This window comes from Bufo bufo, chromosome 3 (assembly GCF_905171765.1).
Source record: "Bufo bufo chromosome 3, aBufBuf1.1, whole genome shotgun sequence".
Lineage (NCBI taxonomy): Eukaryota > Metazoa > Chordata > Amphibia > Anura > Bufonidae > Bufo > Bufo bufo.
Window position 1 is genome coordinate 572,849,988 of NC_053391.1, and position 22,099 is coordinate 572,872,086.

Below are 22,099 nucleotides of genomic sequence, written 5' to 3' on the forward strand. Positions count from 1 at the left end.
GCCGCCCAGCGCGTCCCTCCAGCCCGCCCATGTCCTCCTCCGTGTGACGCAGCGGCCGAATTCTCGCGCATGCGCCGTGCGCGGCTGTATTCGGCGCATTTGAGATGTCTGAGCTCGGAGCGGTCAGACATTCAATGCGCATGCGCGGATGTATTCGGCGCATGCGCATTGAATGTCTGACCGCTCCGAGCTCACATCTCAAATGCGCCGAATACAGCCGCGCACGGCGCATGCGCGAGAATTCGGCCGCTGCGTCACACGGAGGAGGACATGGGCGGGCTGGAGGGACGCGCTGGGCGGCGGCTGTGTATGAAGGTAGACGGAGCCTCTAGGTGCTAATGACGCCCACATAGCACCTAGAGGCTCATTAGCATATTTATAAAAGTTAGTTTTTTAGCAAAACCGCTGCCCCACAAGTGATTATAGTAGGATGGTTGGCCAGAGCAGACACTAGCAGATCGCTAGTGTCTGACAGCTAATTATGTCATACGAAGTGATAGAAACCCTTTAAAAGTCTAATTACAGCATTATCGTCTCTTGTTTTGGAGATATACCTGTTAGAAATCGGGTGAGGAATGAAAGCCACTGAAACTGAAATCAAGTTTCAGCTGCTTTCACTCCCAACCCAATATCTAACTGCTAATCTCCCAGTAGAGGCGATAATGCTGTGATCTTGTTTTACAGCTTAGATTGTCAGCTTTCAAACAAGACTAGGCACATATCTCTAGCTCTGCTACCTAACCCAATATATGAACAGTTAAAGCAGCCCTTCCTCCTTCAACTGGCTCTGATCTCTGGCAGCCTGGAGGAGGAGGGGAGGCAGTGAGGGAGGTTACAGAGAGAAGAGAAAAAATATATAAATTTGGCAACATCATAATTGAAGTGTCCCACAGAATAAAGTTACCATGTTATTTATACCACACAGTAAATACTGTAAAAATAAATCCCACAAAATGTTAAAATTAAATTTCTCTCTAAAAAGAAAATAATAAGTTATTTAATACAGCGTATGAACCACAAAATTGGTTCGTAAAAAAAACTTCAACCCGTCTGGTAAAATTCAAGGTCTCGTACAGCTAAATTGAAGAAAAGATTAATAATTGTGTGTTACTGGTCTTTAAAAGTTAAAATTAGTTATGTCACTAAGGAATTAAAAATGTACCTGTGTCCCCTGAGCTGTGAGCCAGCTAGATTTAATTCAGACATACAGTAAATTCAACATCTACAAGTGAGATTTTCCAGAGTTTTTTTTCCCAATTTTAATGTGACTGTTAAGGGATTGGCCAGTACCTATTACTAGCTGCACATATGCTGGGCACAGTAGATAAAGGCAGTGAGTAATAGTTATTAAGTCATCGGCTGATGTGCAATATTTTACTATAATAAATTCATATTTATAAGCACATCCTCTTACCTGCTTGTCAGCACTACGGTCCCACAATGGACAATCATGGAGGGTCACGTGACCGGTCCCATCTGTCAGAATCCTCCACTTACTTTACGCTTCAGATGAACCGGACTGGTCACACAACCCTCTATCAGCGGCAGTTTTGGCAACTGCAGCACCAGCAAGCAGGTGAGAGGATCTGCATATAGGCACAAATTGGCCATTTAAAGCCATCCGACATCTGCGCCAAAGGTTTAATAATACCTATTACTACATTAGTTGCATATATGTGCTGTTCTGAACACATGTGCAGCTAGTAATATACATTGACCAACCCCTTTAAATAACGATGACCTATGCAACTCCCGACATCCCTGCAGATCAGCTGTTGGAAGGGGCCATAGTACTCAAGAGAACCCCTTTCTCTGCCTTTCTGCAGCTCAATCACATTCGATTGAATGGGACTGGGGTGCAATACCAAGCACAGCCACTATACAATGTACAGCACTATGTTTAGTATAGTATGAAGAAGCCACAGCCCTGTCCTGATCAGCGGGGGTGCCAGGAGTCAGATGCCCAATGATCAGATATTGATTGCCTATCCTGAGGAGAGGTTATCAAAATGTAAGTCCTCGATAAACCTTTTGAAAAGATAATGGACATGATGAATTTCAATAGTTAAAGGGACACTGTCACCTGGATTTCACTTACTGAGCTATTAACATCACCACATCAGTCTCCACGATTTATATTAATATATACTAGTATTACTGCCCTTTGTCTTTTCATTTGTCTAGAAAATAGCTTTTAATCATATGTTAATTACCTCGATAAGGAGCCCAAGGGGCTGTCCCTCTGGCCGTTGGAGCCCAGCCGCGCCCATTATCTCGGAGCCCAGCACTGCCCCACTGCTAATTTATTCACTGCTCATCGCCGGCGTAATGTGTTTGTTGCGCCTGAAATCTCGCGCCGTGGGTACACATTTCAGTGCGCATGCGCCAGCTTCGCGCGACCTGGAAATGCGCGAGATTTCAGGCGCAACAAACACATTACATCGGCGATGAGCAGTGAATAAATTAGCAGTGAGCAGTGCTAAGCTCCGAGATAATGGGCGCGGCTGGGCTCCAACGGCCGGAGAGACAGCTCCTTATCGAGGGAATTAACATATGTTTAAAAGCTATTTTCTAGACAAATGAAAAGACAAAGGGCTGTACTACTAGTATATTTTAATATAACTCGTGGAGACTGATGTGGTGATGTTAAGAGCTCAGTAAGTGAAATCCAGGTGACAGTGTCCCTTTAAAGGGTGGTCTCTTGAAGACAGCCCCTTTCATGCAGCGGATTACATGGCGGCTCCATTTTGAATGGCATTGTCTGTGATGAGACACCCCCTTAAATCCATGAGCAGTAATAGATACTAGAACATGCAGTCATATACAGGAATTCTTTATGGTGATGCTTTCCAGGTCCTCCTGGTGACTGGCACTAAACCTTTTTCTCTTGTAGATGTGAACGAGTGTCTGAAGTTCGGTACTTGCTCTCAGATCTGTAATAATACCAAAGGCTCATATCTGTGCACCTGTGTAAAGAACTTCATCAAGTCAAATCACACCTGTAAAGCAGATGGTAAGTGAAGGAGAAGTTTTTCTTTATTTTCATTGATACTGAACGGGCTACAGTTATGGGGGGAACATTAGTTCTGGCCAAGTAAGTGCTCAAGGTTCCCTGTATGTACAGTTCCCCTTACTGAGCACAAGGTTCTACTTGGTTTCCTTACATCCGTCAGACCGATGTCTGTTGTCTTGTTATTCACAGTAGCTAATCAAGTCCTTTATATTGCTGATGATAACGAGATCAGAAGCCTCTACCCATTCAATCCCAACTCTGCATATGAACAAACCTTCAGAGGTGACGAAAATGTGCGCATTGATGCCATGGATGTGTATGTAAAGGGCAACAAGATCTACTGGAGCAACTGGCACACTGGGAAGATCTCTTATAGAGAGCTTCATACATCCTCTTCATCCACAAATTCCAACCGCAATAAACGCCAGATTGATGTGGGGGTGACTGACCTGGATGTGAGTATATGGGTTGCTTTGTAGGCTCTGCCTATTATTCCATTCCTGTCCTTGGTTGGGTAAACTTGACTTCTTTTCTTGCTTCAGATCCCAGGTCTTAAGATGCCCAGAGGCATTGCTATTGACTGGGTAGCAGGAAATATTTACTGGACTGACTCGGGTCGTGATGTCATCGAGGTGGCTCAGATGAAGGGAGAGCACAGGAAAACTTTAATCTCTGGAATGATCGATGAACCCCATGCCATAGTGGTGGATCCATTACGAGGGTAATGAACATTAAAAGACCGATTTTTCTGCGACTGTTGCGTCACAGCATGTCACAGTGCGACACCATAGACTATCATTATAAAAATTGTCGCGTGACATTGGTGCAACATCTTGCGGTGTAGTTGTGCCCTGTGTGTCACGCGACACATGTCGTCGTGTAGCCCTAGCCTTAGAGACCCCTTGTTCTTGGGACCACCCTTCCCTGTGGATAGGTGATGAAGAATTATCATGGGATATAAACTCCATGGTCTAAGTTTACAAGGTCTCAATATTAGACAGCATTAGGAAATCTGCTCCACTGTGTTTTTAATCATGTCTTCTTTCATGCAGAACTATGTATTGGTCTGACTGGGGAAACCACCCAAAGATCGAAACGGCAGCTATGGATGGTACTATGAGACAAACTCTGGTGGAGGAGAACATTCAGTGGCCTACAGGTACACAATGCCAGTCTTGCCTATGTTGGAAGGAGCACGCTATACGAGAACTGGTGTTCCTTATATCACAGTCTGCTTTTGAACCGTAGATATCTTGTATGTTCCTTACTTTTTTCATTTGAAATACAATATTGGAGATTGCTCATCAGCTGGAACTGAGCAGTTTTGTAAATTATATTTGTTCTCGTATGAGAAGTAGAATTTACATATAGTTCAAAACTCATGGAGAATTAAAAAATCCTTCCTGGCGTTTCTTTTGGCTCATTATATCCTGAGATGTAGAATGCAAGATGACCAGCTTTGAAAGAAAAAAAATAAAATCCTGATTTCATGACCTTTTGTTGGAGATGTATATGCTCTGTGTGCCTTTCTGTGGCTACCTAGTGGTTGTGATGTGGGCTTTTTGCCTTCATGTCCCAATATTGCATTGTCATTTAGGGTGGGTTCACATCAAGTTTTTCCCATTCATTAAACGGATGCCTCAGACTGATGCCATACAGTGGCATCCGTCACCATAGAGTTCCATTATTAAAAAAAAAGTATCCTTTTTTTTTACCATTTAAAAAAAAAATATATATATAGATATACCTCTGGACTGCTGCGTTTTTTTTTTTTCTAACGTATACGTCAAACGGAGGCATAAAACGTGATGTGATCCCAACCCTTACACATTTTGTAACCTGTTTTATGTTTGATACTTGAGCGGAATCATAAAAGAAGCACCGAACTTCTCACATGGCTGATAACCAGGATCGTTTTTTATAATGGTTATTTGATAATACAATTCTACACACACACACACACATATATATTGAGAAAGGCTCTTTGTATGAGCTGAAACATTGCCTTCCATATGGGTGAATAAACACCATTTGCTTTTTTAGGGCTCTTTCACACTTGCGTTGTTGGGTTCCGGCATAGAGTTCCGTCGTCGGGGCTCTATGCCGGAAGAATCCTGATCAGTATTATCCCAATGCATTCTGAATGGAGAGAAATCCGTTCAGGATGCCTTCAGTTCCGGAACGGAACGTTTTTTGGCCGGAGAAAATACCGCAGCATGCTGCGCTTCTTGCTCCGGCCAAAAATCCTGAACACTTGCCGCAAGGCCGGATCCGGAATTAATGCCCATTGAAAGGCATTAATCCGGATCCGGCCTTAAGCTAAATGTCGTTTCGGCGCATTACCGGATCCGACGTTTAGCTTTTTCTGAATGGTTACCATGGCTTCCAGGACGCTAAAGTCCTGTTTGCCATGGTAAAGTGTAGTGGGGAGCCGGGGAGCAGTATACTTACCGTCCGTGCGGCTCCCGGGGCGCTTCAGAGTGACGTCAGGGCGCCCCACGCTCATGGATGACATGTCGCATGGATCACGTCATCCATGCGCATGGGGCACTTTGACGTCATTCTGGAGCGCCCCGGGAGCCGCACGGACTGTAAGTATACTGCTCCCCCGCTCCCCACTACTACTATGGCAGCCAGGACTTTAATAGCGTCCTGGGTGCCATAGTAACACTGAACGCATTTTGAAGACGGATCCGTCTTCAAATGCTTTCAGTTCACTTGCGTTGTTACGGATCCGGCGGGCACCTCCGGCAAATGGAGTGCACGACGGATCCGGACAACGCAAGTGTGAAAGAGGCCTTACCTGGAGTGCTGTCCGGTCTCTCTCTATATCTCTCTCTATATCTCTCTCTATATCTCTCTCTATATATTTTCATTAGATTATTGCTTATTTTTTAGGCCTGGCTGTGGATTACTATAATGAGCGCCTTTACTGGGCTGATGCCAAGTTATCCATCATCAGCAGCGTCCGATTCAATGGAACAGATCCGGTGGTTGTGATTAGTAACAAAAAAGGTAACCGATGTATCCTGCTCATTAAAACATGTATTGTGTCTCCCAGGGCATGCATCGTGGAAATTCTCTAAGAGCGGGTCATAGAATGGTATAAAAGAAAACTCCATTTATGAACAGCGTTCCTCTGCTGAAAGCTCCATAAAATGTTTTGCTTCTCATTTCTATCCGTGTCTGAAGCGATTATTAGGTAACATGTTTGACAGCAAAGTGCAGGCGGCCAGCTAATGTTTTCCAAGGGCAACCGGCTGAACCTACTGTATGTAAATGGAGGGAAAAAAAGGAAATAAAAAAACGTTATCTTTTCAAAGGGGATTCTAGTTTTGAAAACAGATTTTCACATACCCTGTTGTGGAATGGGAGCTAATAGAGGGGGTCCACTATTCAGGGATTTCAATGAACACGGTGTAATGCCTCCTGTGACTGGGCCTTAGGAAAACTGAAAAGAGATTTACCCACGGATTGCGGCTGGTTGCTGGTGGTCCAGCAGGGGACATTTTGTGATGAGTTTACTGTCAAGGGAACCTTCCAACAAGTAGCCATTGCCCAAAGCAGAGGTCCACTTTAAACTTTGATCGGTTATTGTCGAGTTTGCAGAGTTCTGTTATTGGCTATAACTTAATCATTACTCTCACTTCGTTATTCTGGTCGCCTATAATTCTTTTACCATATACAGAAATAAATAGGATAGATGATTTTAATCCAGAATGACACATAAGTGTGTGTAGTACATTGGCATACTATAAAGCTGACAGAATTGAACTCCAGCACTTTGATCCATTTATCCATCTGCTTTGTATTAGCAGTTTCGGGGCATTTCTTACAACCGTGCTTGCAGAACACATGGCCAGCACTATATAGAAAATGCCTACTCTTGTCTGTGATTGCAGACAATAATAGGACATACTCTATATTTTTTGCGGGGCCGTGGAACAGAACAACGGATGCGGACCGCACACGGAATGCTGTCCGCATCTGTTGCAGCACCATTGAAATGTGAATGAGTCCTTACTGGGGCAAACCAAAACTTGAGATTTCAAAATGACATTCATTTAAGATATGTCTTCCCCTGCCAGACGGTTACTTGGAGCATGCTCCCTGCCGGCTCGCCAGCCATGGAGGATCATTGACCTCACGTCGTGTACATACACTAGCACATCCATTAGGATTTTTTTAAATGCAGTAATAAAGTATTTTGCCATGTATTTTAGTGGAAACAGCTTGAAAGATGTAAAAATGTTTTTTTTGTTTTGCCTTCTACAAATTTAGGTCTCACTCATCCGTTCAGCATTGATATATTTGAGGATTACATCTATGGCGTTACGTATATTAACAACCTCATTTTCAAGGTGCACAAGTTTGGACACGGCCCAGTGACCAATCTAACTTGGGGAATTAACCATGTCACTGATGTTGTCCTGCATCACCAATATAAGCAACCTGAAGGTAAAGATTAGAATACGAGGTAGAATAATAGTGATACCAATGGGTATCAAAAAAGCAGGTTACCTAATAAATAGTTGGAATTCTCCACAGTGATTGATAGTAGTTTAATTAAAATGTCTCTGTATAACAAAGGGGTAGAAGTGCTCAGTGGTGATCAGCTCTGCTCTCCCCAGGGAGGCAAGGTTAGCGGTCTGTAGACCACCCACTCCAACCTCTGAGCACAATGCTCAGCAGAGCGCTTCTGTCCCTTTTTTTTTTTTTTCAGCGATTGGTGGGGGTCTGCAAATGGACCCTTAGTGCCTGAACCTTACTGCCCAGATCTAAACTATCTGTTTGTGTATTTAGTGACAAATCCATGCGACCGGAAGAAGTGTGAGTGGCTGTGTCTGCTGAGTCCCAGTGGCCCAGTCTGTACATGTCCAAATGGAAGAAGACTGGACAATGGGACGTGTGTACCTATTCCATCACCCTCTCAGTCTCCTGATGGTAAGCGTCGAGATAAATGAGTAACCAGTTAGGGTACTTTCACACTTGCGGCAGGACGGATCCGACATGCTGTTCACCATGTCGGATCCGTCCTGCGGCTATTTCGCCGGACCACCGCTCCGTCCCTATTGACTATAACCGCGAAAGGCCGCCGGGCTAAAATTACTGCATGTCAGGCTTTTTAGTCCGGCGGCTTTTGCCGTGCTGCGCCGGAGCTCCACCCTGTCCCCATTATAGTCAATGGGGACGGAGCGGCGATACGGCGAAATAGCCGCAGGACGGATCTGACATGGTGAACAGCATGTCGGAGCCATCCTGCCGCAAGTGTGAAAGTAGCCTTATGTGCAAGAATTTTCCATTTTGTGATTTTATTTTCTAATTTTTGAACCTTTCTACTTAGAATCTATTCCAGATACTTGCAATGTAGAGTGTTTGAATGGAGGACAGTGCTTCCTGAATGCTAGAAAACAAGCCAAGTGCCGCTGTTCACCAAGTTATCATGGAGAAAGGTGTGAAATTGACCAGTGTAGAGATTACTGCAAGAACCGAGGAAACTGTGCCCCATCACACACAGGTACACTGGACAGAGTTAATGTGGGGCATTTATCAAAACTGTTGCAAAGGAAAACTGGCTTGGTTGCTGTGGGCAACTAAGCCAGTTTTGATAAATCTGGAATGAGTACACATATTACCAAAAGAGAATCCCAACTTCAAGCAGGCCAGTGCCATTTAGGGGTTTGGGACCGAGCTGCAGTACCAGGCACAACAGCAACTGTATATATGCTGCTGGGTACACAATGATGGGTACCTTACACGTGCTGGACCTCTGCATCCCCTTCATTCCAGTGATCAGTATTTCAAACCGTGTTCCTTGATCGCACCTCCACTCTGAATCCTAACCTGTCACCATGAAATGCAGTGCAGTCTGCAGGCAGCACGTTATAGAGCAGGAGGAGCTGAGCAGGTTGATATATAGTTTTGTGGGAAAAGATTCAGTGATATGTTCATTTAAATCCCAGCTATTCTAAGGAGTCATGTAGGTTGTCCTACTGCATGACTAGGCATAGAGAGTTGGGCTACCTTCACATCTGCGGTAGCAGTTTTCCAGTAGCCTGTTTTGGCAGGCAAGAGGAGGATCGTCCGGATCCAAACCGCAGAGTGCAGCGGATTGTGTCTGACGGGTTCTCCTCTTGTCAGCTGGATGCAAACGGAATGTCTGCCCGACTACATTATATTTTAATGGGCCAGCGGACATTTTGTTTGCATTTGGCAGCGCTGGATCCGGTTGGTTCTGGCAGGCTGTTCTGTGACGGAACAGCCTGTCAGAATGAAATAGGTAGATGTGAAGCTAGCCTTAGCTGAATTGACTCCTAAGCATAGTAAGAACAGATGTTTAAATGAATAGAATATAAGTTTTACTGAATGGTTTCCCATAAAACTGCTCAACTCCTCCTGCTGTATGAAATGGTGCTTGCAGATCGCACTGCTTTTTCATGGTAACAGGTTCCCTTTAAGAACTGATAGCTCCTGATAGGATGGTTCTATATAGGTGAATGGAATAATACTATATTATAGGTGGTAAGAATTGTTAGTGTCAGTTCAGGTTATGTTAAAGCCTGTGGTCAAAGAATGTTCTCTTAATTGACTGATTCTAAGTGTATTAACCTCTGTTCTTGCCAACTATCCTTCTTAGGTTTGCCAACTTGTCGCTGCTCTACTGGGTTCACTGGTCCCACATGCCAGGAGCAAGTATGCACGCCAGACTACTGTCAAAACAATGCCACTTGTACTGTCAACTTTGGCAACCAACCAAACTGCCGCTGCCTTCCTGATTTCATTGGAGACAAGTGTCAATACCGTACGTAGCCAACTAAATGTATTGTCCCTATGGGATTTATGTCAGCGGGAAAAACCCAATAGCATTAAGTTCAATTCTGCCAGCTCCACATCTAGGTGACATTGCCTCAGTTTCTCCTGGGTCAGATGAAGCATTATGAATAGAACACACGAGGTGTTCAGCCATGGACATCATTTCATTTTATAATAAAACACTCTTTTTAGTGTGTAACATGTGAGAAAGTTTTATAGACTACCATGAGTTAAATGGGTATTCCAGGATTTTTGCAGTTCTGATCAGCAGGGGTAAAACGGCTCTCGCCTCCACCGATCAGCTGTTTGAGTGTAGCTCTGGTGCCAGGACTACACAGCTCCATTCATTTTGTAGTGCACAATGCAGGTTACTGCAGCGCTGCTCCCATTGAAGAATTATTTATATGTTAAAAGCTTGGACAGCAGTGTTGTTAATCTGTGGCCCTGAGGTTCAGGTGCTCTATTGGCATCACTAGGTCTCTGCATGCAGACAGCGGCGCACAAACATTTGTGGAGTTTTTGTTATCAGGAGTGGGGAGAATATGAATTTTTATTCTTCCAGATTCTCCTCCTGGAGGTGAAGCTTCACAGTGAAACCCTCCCTGTATTTTACTGCTTCACAGTGCTTCCCCTCTGCTCCGAGTGACAGCTGTAGCATCCAACCAGGAGAAAACTACAGCTATCGCGTAGAGCAAAGAAAGAGGCTGTAAAACAGCTCAAAACGGAGTACTTCACAGTGAAGCCCCATCTCTAATGCACTTAAAGGGAACCTGTCACCTCTACTATGCTACCTTCACTGAGCGTTTCTAAATGTTCATTGTGTTACCCTAAACATTATAAATTACACTTTTAATTTCATTTGCAGACGAATTCAATAAGTATTATGCATTTTTGTACTTCCTGCCTTTTATGCAAATTAACATAAGGTCATATCTTACTTGTGTGACCAGAGAAGAGTCATAGTTTCAAGGTCTGACTCCTCTCAGGGTAATCTGGAATCGTTTTTTTTACACAATAAAAGCACACAGAGCTATGGGGACTGGGTATTGCGGTTGTGCTAGCGGCTATCTAGCAACCCATGTCCTCAGCTCTATACACAAAATCCAGGTGACAGGTTCCCTTTAAGGAGTAGAATCTGGCAGAATAAAACTTCATATTCTCACTGAGTCCAGACATTATGAAATAAGTAGGGAGTTGTATAGGGCATAATTCATGGATGTAATATCGCTTACTAGTGTGTCTGTCCGGCTCTCCGTTCCCCGCTGTGACCCCCGTTCACTTTGCGGAAGAAGGTGAGTTGTTTATTTTTTTTTCTCCGCTGTGATTGGACCGCAGTAAAGCCAGGGAGAGTCAGACGCCCGTTGAGAAACAGGGCAGTCTCCTCCTCCCTGTACCGATGCTATTCATTAGCATATCAGGCGGGCAAAGTGAACTGGGGCCACAGCGGGGGAACGGAGCATCGGACAGACACACTAGTAAGCGATATTACATCCATGAATTATGTCCTACACAACCCCCTACTTATTTCATAATGTCTGGACCCATGACTGTTTGCTACTGCTCCAAGTGTCTCCGTCAGTATATTGGAGTGTAATTTTGGAGTCATTTAATGTATTTTGTGAATGCTTTGGAATCTAACTTGAGACTTTATTTTTTACAGAAAAATGTACTGGGTACTGTGAGAATAATGGAATCTGCCAGCAGCTCACTGCAAATGGAACCAAGCAGTGCCGCTGCCCTCATCTGTTTGAAGGCAGTCGATGTGAGAAAAACAGATGCGCTAGATGCAAAGATGGCAAATGCAATGTGAACGGTGGGGACGTTATCTGCACGTAAGTCAGTTTGCATGATGTCTGTGGGAAATAGCCTGTTACACTGTCTGCCCTAATGGGAATTTTGGTCATTTTGCAGTTATCCTTGAAATAATGGGAACAGGGGCAGAGTTTATTCTAGGTTTGTGATCTGTTTCATGTTTTTCTAAAGGTGCAAGGATGGACGCATTGCAAAGTCTTGTATGACATGTGATAATTACTGTAAGAATGGAGGAACATGCACCATCAACCGGATCACCGAGATGCCCGAATGCCAGTAAGAATTGCTAGGTCTTGGGGGCATAAGGGCATCAGGATTAATACAGCATACAGCAGATGCAATGTTCCTAATGTAAAAATTTTCAGAATCTGGTTATTTGCATGAAAATACAACTGTGCTTGGTAATATGGTTGTGATATTAGATCAGAAAGTTCTTATTTACAGGCCACGCAGAAATGCTTCAAAGAAATGCAGTATGAATCAGTTCTTTAAAAGGGTTGTGCAAGAAAAGGGATGTTTTGTCAGACCTGTAAAGAGCCAGCTTCTTGGTGCTGGCTCCCCACTCCTCCTCCAGCCCTGGGCTGCTACGCTAGGCTTCATCACTGTAAACATCCAGTTTGACATCACCACAGTTAATGACTGGCCGCGGCGGAGAATGGATCCCCTTATGTCATGTGACTATTTGCCATGATGTAAGGAAAGACGGTCACCATCGCAGCCAGTTATTGGCTGCGGTAATGTGAAATCGGATGTTTACAGCGAGGTAGCCCAGACCTGGTGGGGAGCCAGCATTGTGAAGCAGGTAATCTTTCTATTGCAGGTCTGGCCATGTTGAGGGGATTGCCACCCCCCTCCCAAACCATCCTTGCACAACGCCTTATATGAGACCCTCTAACCTGCCATACCTGAAATCACATTTTATTTGATGTATCTCTTTTCAAGCTGAAAATACACCCTCGATAACCACAGCAGTAATCCTTTATCTGACTGTAAATATTATTTTCTAGATGCACATCAGAGATGACTGGTCCAACATGTGAAACGCTTGTAGGGCAAACGCAGACATCTTCTCGTAAGTATATGTGATTTTAAAGAGGCTCTGTCACCCAGATCAAGTCTACCCTACCAGGCATATAGCCTGGTAGGGCTGACTATGCAGACAAAAAACATACCTTTATTTCTCATGTCGGCAGTCCAGTTAGGCAAAAAAAAAAGCAACTTTTAACAATATGCTAATGAGGAATTTGAGCACTAGGAGGCGGGCTTATGCCTTCCAAGCACTGCTTCTGCGACGCCCCCGTTCATTGCTAATGCTGGCCTTCAGCACCTAATCACGCCCCCATGTCTTTTGATTGACAGCGCTAGACCGGTCTAGTGCTGAGATCCTGCGCACCGGCTTCCTGGATATTTTCCGTTCTTTCAGGCCTTTGTGTATGTCTAGTGCGCACGCGCCGTCCCACACGGGCCTGGAAAAACTGAAAATAGGTGCGCAAGTGCACAGGTGCGGGATCTCAATCAAAAGATATGGGGGTGTTGCAGAAGCAGTGCTCAGAAGGCATAAGCCCGCCTCCAAGTGCTCGAATTCCTTATTAGCATATTTTTAAAAGCTGCTTTTTCTGCCTAACCGGACCACCGACATGAGAAATAAAGGTATGTTTTTTGTCTGCATAGTCAGCCCTACCAGGCTATATGCCTGGTAGGGTAGACTTGATCTGGGTGACAGAGCCTCTTTAATTCAGTGACTTCTTCACAGGGCGCTGTTATATTATATATATACTCTTCAGTGAGTTGTCCAAGAGTGTAATAAATGGAAGTACCTGAAGGGAATACCAATCCAACCATTACTAAGCAGTTAAATTAGCTGCTGACGCTCCAGTGGCCCCCCAAGTCTTTGCTTGCCTAGCTGCAGCAAATACGTTCCCTACATAGAGGTGACCACTTCAGCCAATCACTTTCCTCAGTGGTGATGCTAGCATGTATAGCAGCTGACCACTAAGGCTAGTGATTGGCTGAAGCCATCACATTGATGTACAGCACATCTTCAGTGCATAACAAGTAACCATAGATATGGTAGTGTTGGGTTTTCATTTTTTAACAGTTTTTGCAGGTACGTTCATAAGGTATTACAGTACTTTCTCTGAAAACCCCTTTAAAGGGAACCTGTCATCAACTTTATGCTGACCATACTGAGGGCAGCATAAAATAGTGACAGAAATGCTGATCTCAGCGGTGTGTCACTCATGAGTTAAAAGTAAGTGGTTGCTGAGAACCAGCATCATAATCATTGAAGCACAGGCCTGGAAAAGAGTCAAATCTACCTTAAAAGAGTCCTGGTTATTCCTAATCTCCTGCTCTCTCATCCATCTGCTGATGATTGGCAGTTCTCTCCTAGAGAGAAAGGGAGAAAACTAGGTAGAAGATCAATCAGCAGATGGGCAGGAATTCATGAATAACCAGGACTCTTCTCAGGTGGCCGTGACTCTTTTCTAGGCCCAGTCTGCAATGATTATGATGTTGGTTCTCGGCAACCACTTACTTTTAAATGACAGACCGCTGAAATCAACTCGCCTGTCTCTACTTTATGCTGCCGTTAGTATCAGCAGCATAAAGTTGATGACCGGTTCCCTTTAAAAATGACGTCCTATTAAAATGTACACTCAAAATTTTGCATTTGTTGGCCTCAAAATAGTAAACACACCATTTTACGCAAGGCCCTCAAAACACAAAAAGTTAAACGTAAAGCTGATCTTGTGTTTTAGAGAGCTGTCAGCTATCTCTCATGACTGCCCCATGTATACGCATACTCTGCTGGGCTGAGTGTCCATGTATTCTGAATAGACAGAAGGGATTAAGCCGCTGTCAGGCACCTCTGGTGGCCAGTTATGAAAGGATCTGGCATGTTCAGATTCATCTGCTCAACACAATACTTATGAGACCTGCTCTTCTGAGACCCGCTCCTATCTGACATTGATGGCATATCCTAGTGATATGTCTGAGATGGCCCAACCCCAAGTTTCGCAATTGAATCAGATATCAGGATGGTCAGTGTGGCCTCAAGTCAAAAAGAGGCAAAACTTGTTGCATTGCGTCTACACCCATGGAGCTAATGACCACATCACCAAGAGTACTGCCTGCTTATTATAGTCTGTCATTTCAGTGTCGGCCCCATCAAAATATCTGAAAGATCTAGAGATGAATGAGCCAAAAGTATAGGGGCTGTTTATTCTAGCGATTAGTGAGTGTCAAGACTCGCAACCTCCATTAATTATCATTTATTGTAATATTTTTTACATAATAATTTCTGTAGACTGACATTTTTATCAATGATCTGAATCTTTTGCAGCAACGGCCTCAATTATCATTCCAGTCGTGTTGATACTACTGCTTGTAATTCTTGGAGTGGGAGTATTCTTGTGGTATAGGCATCGAATGAGTGGGTAAGAAATATTGTAATTATTTAGTGCATTTCAATGCATAGTATTCAATATGGAATGCGTGGTTATTTTCCATGTAGAGAGTCCCAGTTTCTGTCTGTAACCTGCAACTTTGATAGTTTAGATATATTTTTTTACCCTCAGGGCTAAAGGTTTCCAGCATCAACGAATGACCAATGGAGCCATGAATGTAGAAATTGGCAATCCAACCTACAAAATGTATGAAGGAGAGCCAGACGATGATGTAGGGGAACTACTGGATGCCGACTTCACTTTGGATCCAGATAAGGTACTAGAGCAGCATTAGTGAAGGCATGGCTGCTATAACTGCTTTTTGTATCCATTACCATTGTAAATCTTTTTTTTACCATACCTCCAAGTTTTCTAAAGTAAACCCCTCACAGTGGCACCTCCATGCAATTTTGCATCATACAGTAATGTTATGTAAATAGAAGATATGTGTTTGTGGATAGCTCACCACCTCTCTCAATATGGTCAAGGTGCTCTAGTCAAAGACTGATCACCCAATCAGTCAGAGTAGAGAGAAAATTTAGATAATAGGGACTGGCACTCACTATGTGGATCACAACATCAGCTTTTAATAGTTTTAAAAATATGACATATGTCTAAATCAGAAGTACTACGGTGAGGAAAGACTGAACGCCACAATTGGTGGATTTTATGTTATCGAGATCTGAACATACAGACTCGAAAGAAGTCAGTACCGTCCGGATGTTGATTGCTTGTATTTAAAGGAACATTGTCCCAAATTGACATACTTTATCATGGATATTCTAACTTGAGACAGTGACTAAACTAGTTGCACATGTCATCTATCCAGGATCGATAGACAAGTGGAAAGCGGATCTCATTTGATTTTATTTATTTTTTAGGGGGATATTTTATGTATTATTTATCATGTATTTACTTCTGATTTAGACATATGTCATATTTTTAAAACTATTAAAAGCTGATGTTGTGATCCACATAGTGAGTGCCAGTCCCGATTATCTAATGTTATGTAAACTTGCACAAAAAGCTGTGTTTGCAGCTAAAAGTCTGATCCAAACACAAACCTGAAATAAGAGTTGAAGATGTGCGGAGGCCATACATGCCACTTATGACTAAGAGTACAAACACATATAGTATTTCATTTGTGTAATAAGAAAAATTGCCGTATTTTTAGCCTTATGAGATGCCCTTTTGTCAGTTTGTCTTATAAAGTGAATACTAAATGAACACTTCCACTATGGAAGCACTAGTATGCAGGAGGTGCAGGGAGTAGTGACTGTGGTGCTGGGTACATACATACCACTTTCTGGTCTTCTGCCGTGCACTGTGTAAAACGTCAGGTCGTAGTGCATATAGGCGTGAACTAGGACTTGACACTGCGTGACATCAGGTCACAGTGCAGCGTGGGGCCTACAAGAAGACCAGGGAGCGGTGAGTGCCCGAAGATCGCACCATCCAGAGCAGGACAGGCAAGTTCAATTATTTAATGAATGATCTGAGGTCTGATGAGAATTGGGGGTCTTATCTCAAGTCTGATAAGTGGGAGGTCTAATCTGAGGTCTGATAAGTTGGGGGTCTGAACTGAGGACTGATGAAGATTTGGGGGTCTGATGAAATATATCTTTATTTTTATTTATTTTACTCCTCTAAAACCTAGCTACCTCTTATAATCAGGTTTGTCTTATAGGGCGAAAAATACAGTAAGTCTAGTAGCAAACCATTAACTACATAGAGGTGTAACCTGAAGGTCTTTTGTCCCAATATACAACCTGTAACCAAGTGTACCGTGCCCCCCCTCCCCCAACTGTCAATGGATATTGATAATACTAGGACCTGGAACCAACTGCTCACTCCATTTGGAGACACCATAGTTCTGCGACTTCTTCTATGCAGTACTTTAAATGTTTTTTCACCACTTGACTGCAATCCTAAATTGTGTTTTATTGTGTATCTCTTCACTTGCAGCCTACAAACTTCACTAATCCAGTCTATGCCACTTTGTACATGGGAGCTCAAAATAGCAGAAATTCTCTAGCAAGCACGGATGAAAAGCGAGAGCTGCTGTCCCGCGGAGGAGAGGACGACTTCTCAGACCCTTTGGCATAGGGTGAAAATTTTAGTAAAAGGAGAAAAAAAAATTAATAAAAAAAAAACGTTTTAAAATTATGGCGAAAACACACACACAACCTAACGGTGTATAAAGTGTATAAATGAAGGACTACTTTTATATTGATCTCAGTATTATAAATATATTTTTTCCTTGCCATTATTTTCTGGAACCTGTCTGAAATCCTTCACCTCCTTGCCCACGGGACTTGCCTGTAACAGGACTCTGCAATAAACACAAGTGGCAGACCTTGTCAAGCAGATCTAGGAGAGATGAAGAGAGAGAAGCAAAGAAAGCTACAAGATAGGCAGCTCGTCTTAAGAGGAAGAGGAAACATACACACACGAGAGGGGGTGCTTTTATTATTTCAAGGGCTGGCCTTTTAATCAAGACTGTTACGTTATTTTATCCACTTCATAACTTGCCAGCATGGTACAAAGTAACCGGACTGAAACGCGTCAAACGAGCTATCGGTCTTCTGTATCCACTACTTTCTTTACCTGCTTCTTGTTTTAGCTACAGCATACAGTACATAATAGGTTTAAATCGTTTTTATTTTTTTAATCCTTTTATGAAGAGTGTGATGGTATTTTTGTTTTGCTCGAGCCTTTTGTGGGGTTAGCAGCATATACTCTTCAGATGAATAATACTCTGCAGTTTGAGGTTCAGCCCCATCACTGCCATAGCGACTTGCAGCTGAACAGGTAAATCATTGGACTGGAATTCTAGGCATTTGGTGTGAAGACATGAAAGGATAGCTGCCATAGTCATGGTCCACCTTCCAAGAGCTGCTTCTGTAGATTAATATTGTGCCTGATTACTGGAAAGCCAAAAGAACAACCCCAGCTGGAGAAAAGACTCCCTCAACAATGAATGTGCTCCAGAAGAAGCTTTGTCTTGCTTCCAGTACCATTACCTTCATAGGGCTTTTTGTTCTGTTTTTCCCTTTTTATTTTTGCAGCACAGTTGGTACTGCCTAGAAGAAAAAAAAAAAAGCGCTTGTGCTTCTTTAATTCCTAAAAATTAGATGCCTGAAGATGGAAAAAATGGCAGACATTGATTTTCATATTTTACTATGAAAATGTTAACTTTCTGACTAAAGAGAAGTTTTGCAAACAGTTCCCCAAATGATCTTTTCCTTTCCTGAAAATATATATATATATATATATATATATATTTTTTTTACTGCACATTCACTTGGTTATTTCTTTCTCACCCTAATCCCCACTAGTCTTTTTGTAATAAATTGTCTTTACATACTACACTATAGGAGGTGAGCATAGATGGGCCTTAGCACAATCTTTTAAATTAAGAATGTTCTCCTTTTTTTTTTCCTTTGTGGCACTGCACTTTTAAATTGGACCTATGACACACATACAGGGGCGATGGCTATTTTGTGGGCTGGTCCAATATTGAGCCTATCAGTGTAACAGGAACTAGTAACATTGCAGAGGGTGGTGTAGCTGGATTTTAGTTAACTGTAGAGTGCCTTCACATGAGTATTAGTGCAGCCCACAGAATGGCCACCTCCGCTGTGTGTATGCGTTGGCTACACTTTAAGCTTATGTATGTTCGTATAGCAGTGGATCAACATTTCCGTGCCTGGTGGCTTTGCCTTACCACACCACGATGAACTGACAGTGATGGGCAATTTCCTTTTTATGCAGTTTGCATCATCGTCTGTTTACATCATTTTTTTTCCCCTCTGCTCATGTGCAATTTATTGTGCTTTGATTTTACTATTTTTCACAGAAGCGTAAAATGCCTTGAAAGTAATAGCCAGGTCAAGGTAGCTGTGTGATTGAGTGGAAAAGTCACGGTAACTCAAGAACCACCTTGTAACTGCCACTTTTGCAGTAGATGATGGCATTTCTTTTTCCTCTAGAGTTAAGATTTTCAGGTCAGTTTGCACACATTTGGTAGCCGTGTAATAGCAGAATTGAACTATAAGCATCTCCGATTCCTAGTGTATGGTCATCATAACCTGTAATCCTCATCACCAGTTAGAAGAAAGGATGGGGTGTCATCTGGGTCACCATCTACCAGTATGACAAGGTTTCTAAATGAGTCCTGGAGAGGCCTGGCCGTGATCATCTTAAAATATGAATATGCTTTTAGGAATGTAAGAGTTAGGCAATAACTTGAAACATTAATGTAATATCTCCAGTGTAAATGGATAACAGAAGAAACTTTTGAAATTAATGTTTGCACCTTTAAGCCCTAGGATGACAATTCACATAGTGGTGGTTTTGTTCCCGCAGTATTAGCCAAAACAGCCACTGATGTGCAGACTACACCATTTTTTTCTTTTTAGAAATTTTTGTTTTGGAGGATATTGTTGCACTATATAGCCTTACTATGTAAACTTTATTCTTTTGTCTTGATCATTTCATTGCCTCATCCCAACGGGACTTGTTCCATTAGGCCAAATCACATTCCATAGATTGCTCCAATATTGCCAGCACACCCTCCAACAAGTCTCCTCTGCCAAAAGGGCCTTGTAAGGTGTACTATATCTTTGATTTGTTTTCTTTTTTTAACAGTAAATCATCCTTCTCTCGCATCCTCTTTCTGGTTTCATCTTCTCAGATATGATAATGGTACATTATGTTAACATGCAGTATTTTTATTTGTTAAATCTGAAAAGCACTCATTTCAAGAGGTTTTATCGGGCTGAATTGAGGGAGGCAGGGTTACAAAAAGAGTTTTAATAATTTTTGCTGGATTACTTTACAACTTAAATAACACAGAATATTGTTATAAATAAAATTGAAAATTATACCTAATTTTGTGTTGTTTTCTTACATTAGGGTCTGTGTGTCCAGAATGAAGAACTTCTTGGTGATTTAAAACCGTATTCTTAAAGTGTACCTGAGTAAAAAAAAAAAAAAGTTTGCATAGTGACTGTGCTTCTTTGGATAGTCATAACTGTGAAGGAACAGTTATGTTTTGGTTTCCCAAATGTTTTTTCAGCCATATTATTCCCTTTTTCAGCTACACAGCTAGATGCATTTCTTTCACAAGCAGGATGCATCTCCCTTCTGGCAGCACTTGTGCTGCTGTGACATCACATTTCCCTTCCCTTATTTTCAGAGCTGGAGCTCATGAACTGATTATGAGAGAGATAAATCACACAGAAAGGCAGGAGGCTTCTGTGATATTCAGAAGCGGTGTAGACGCAGTTTTTTAAAATCAGGCTGGGGTGCTCAGCTAGCTCTGACACTTCCCGCTCAGCCGTCTTCTGAGTCTCTGTTACCAGGGATGAATCTTGCCGAACAGGCAGTGGACTGCAACTTAGTTGGAAGTGAGACCCCCTAGTGGCTATGTCTCTACAGCTTTTTTTCAGGTGGATGCAGGCATATTTTTTAACCCCTTCGCTACCAGTGCCGTACATGTACAGTGCTGTGTAAACATGGCGCCTGCTCGCACGTGCAGCGGGCGTCATGGCCGGCAGATCTCTGCTGTTTCATACATGTGTGCTGTCCGTTTCCGTTGTTCCGTTCCGCATGTCCGTTTAAATATAAAACATGTCCTATTCTTTTCTGCAAAATTCGGATCCTGGTACAATACAAAGTCAATGGATCCGCAAAAAACGGAAGACATTCGGATGTCATTACGTATGTCATCCGTTTTATGCGGATTCCGTTCCTAGAAATTACATTTTAATTTATTTTAAAAAAAAAAATTTCAAAGAAATCCAAACAACTTTATTTGCTTATTGAAATTTATACAGGTTTCCGTTTTTTGCGGATACGCAAAAAACGGATGACATACGGAAACATTTTCAGGAACAACGGATCCGCAAAAAACGGACCGAAAATCGGGATATAGAAAAATACTGACGTGTGAATGTAGCCTTAGACAGCACAGTCTGTTTTCCAGAAATTACAATTTACTTGTCTGCACGAATGAAAGTTTCAGTGATCGGCTGCAGACGGGCAAATTGTTGTTCCCGAATATCGGGCCATGTAAAGTGTTTGTGTGTCCAGAATGGAGAGAGAAGGATCAGTTAGGCTAAATGCACACTATCAGGATTGCGTGTGGATTTCCTGTGCGGAAAATCCGCACCGGAGGTCATGTACATTGTATTCTATAAGAATTTGAAATTCTCAATGCACATAATGTGGATTTTTTCCTTGCGGATCTTGACCTGCGGTGCGAATTTTAAAATCGCAGCATGTCAATTTATTTTTCCTGACCGGATTTTCTTCATTCACTTAGTAAAATCCGCATGCGAAAAATCCACACTCAAATCCGCACCAATTGATGCAAATTCACCGCACAGATTTGCCTGCGAACACCTGCAGATTTCAGTGTGGATTCTCCGCACATGAATCCTGAGCGTGCGCATGTACCCTTAAAGTGAATATTTTCACTTGATCTTTTTGTTCTCCAGGGAGATAAGCTGCCACCATAGGTGTCTTGCAGCGGTTTTCTACCCGCTCCCCATTAAATAACATACATATTCAGTTAGACATGTATGGGGGAGTCGGTAGAGAGAGATTTTATGCTTAGTGGTCGCTTGGCCAATAGCTATTGAATGTGTATGGGCCACCCTTAGACATTTAGACACTCATGCTCAGCTGGTTTTGGAACTCATATAGAAGGAATTGAGAGAGCCTCCCTTGCACAACCACTTCTCCATTCATAGTGGCAGCATTAGGCAGGTTCCAGAGACCCCCATTCTATGGGTATCATGGGTCTTAAAAGCTGTGAAGAGCTCCTGCTTACAGGCAGAGTTTTATATACCCTAATTTTGCATCCATGCATTGCAAATATAAGATTTTGGGTATGCATACACCATGTAAGAATTTTTCTATCCACCAGATGGCACCACATTCCTACCAAATCCACTTGGAGCTTTATATGACAAACCAATTATTTATGTATAACAGTGATTCTTTAACA

The 22,099-nt window shown here is 42.6% G+C and overlaps 1 protein-coding gene across 1 annotated transcript in view; it reads left to right on the top strand.

The window, feature by feature from the left end:
* LRP1 (LDL receptor related protein 1) overlaps nt 1-19,879 on the top strand; it is a 297,752-nt gene extending 277,873 nt beyond the window's left edge. The window contains exons 75-89 of the mRNA XM_040425719.1: nt 2,894-3,013; nt 3,203-3,468; nt 3,556-3,734; nt 4,066-4,172; nt 5,912-6,028; nt 7,295-7,471; nt 7,817-7,957; nt 8,358-8,531; nt 9,651-9,815; nt 11,487-11,658; nt 11,810-11,914; nt 12,646-12,710; nt 14,982-15,075; nt 15,217-15,361; nt 17,050-19,879. Coding sequence (XP_040281653.1) covers nt 2,894-3,013; nt 3,203-3,468; nt 3,556-3,734; nt 4,066-4,172; nt 5,912-6,028; nt 7,295-7,471; nt 7,817-7,957; nt 8,358-8,531; nt 9,651-9,815; nt 11,487-11,658; nt 11,810-11,914; nt 12,646-12,710; nt 14,982-15,075; nt 15,217-15,361; nt 17,050-17,190 — 2,168 coding nt within the window. The 3' untranslated portion in view covers nt 17,191-19,879. The remainder of the gene's footprint in view (nt 1-2,893; nt 3,014-3,202; nt 3,469-3,555; nt 3,735-4,065; nt 4,173-5,911; nt 6,029-7,294; nt 7,472-7,816; nt 7,958-8,357; nt 8,532-9,650; nt 9,816-11,486; nt 11,659-11,809; nt 11,915-12,645; nt 12,711-14,981; nt 15,076-15,216; nt 15,362-17,049) is intronic.
* Nucleotides 19,880-22,099: the final 2,220 nt, after the last annotated feature.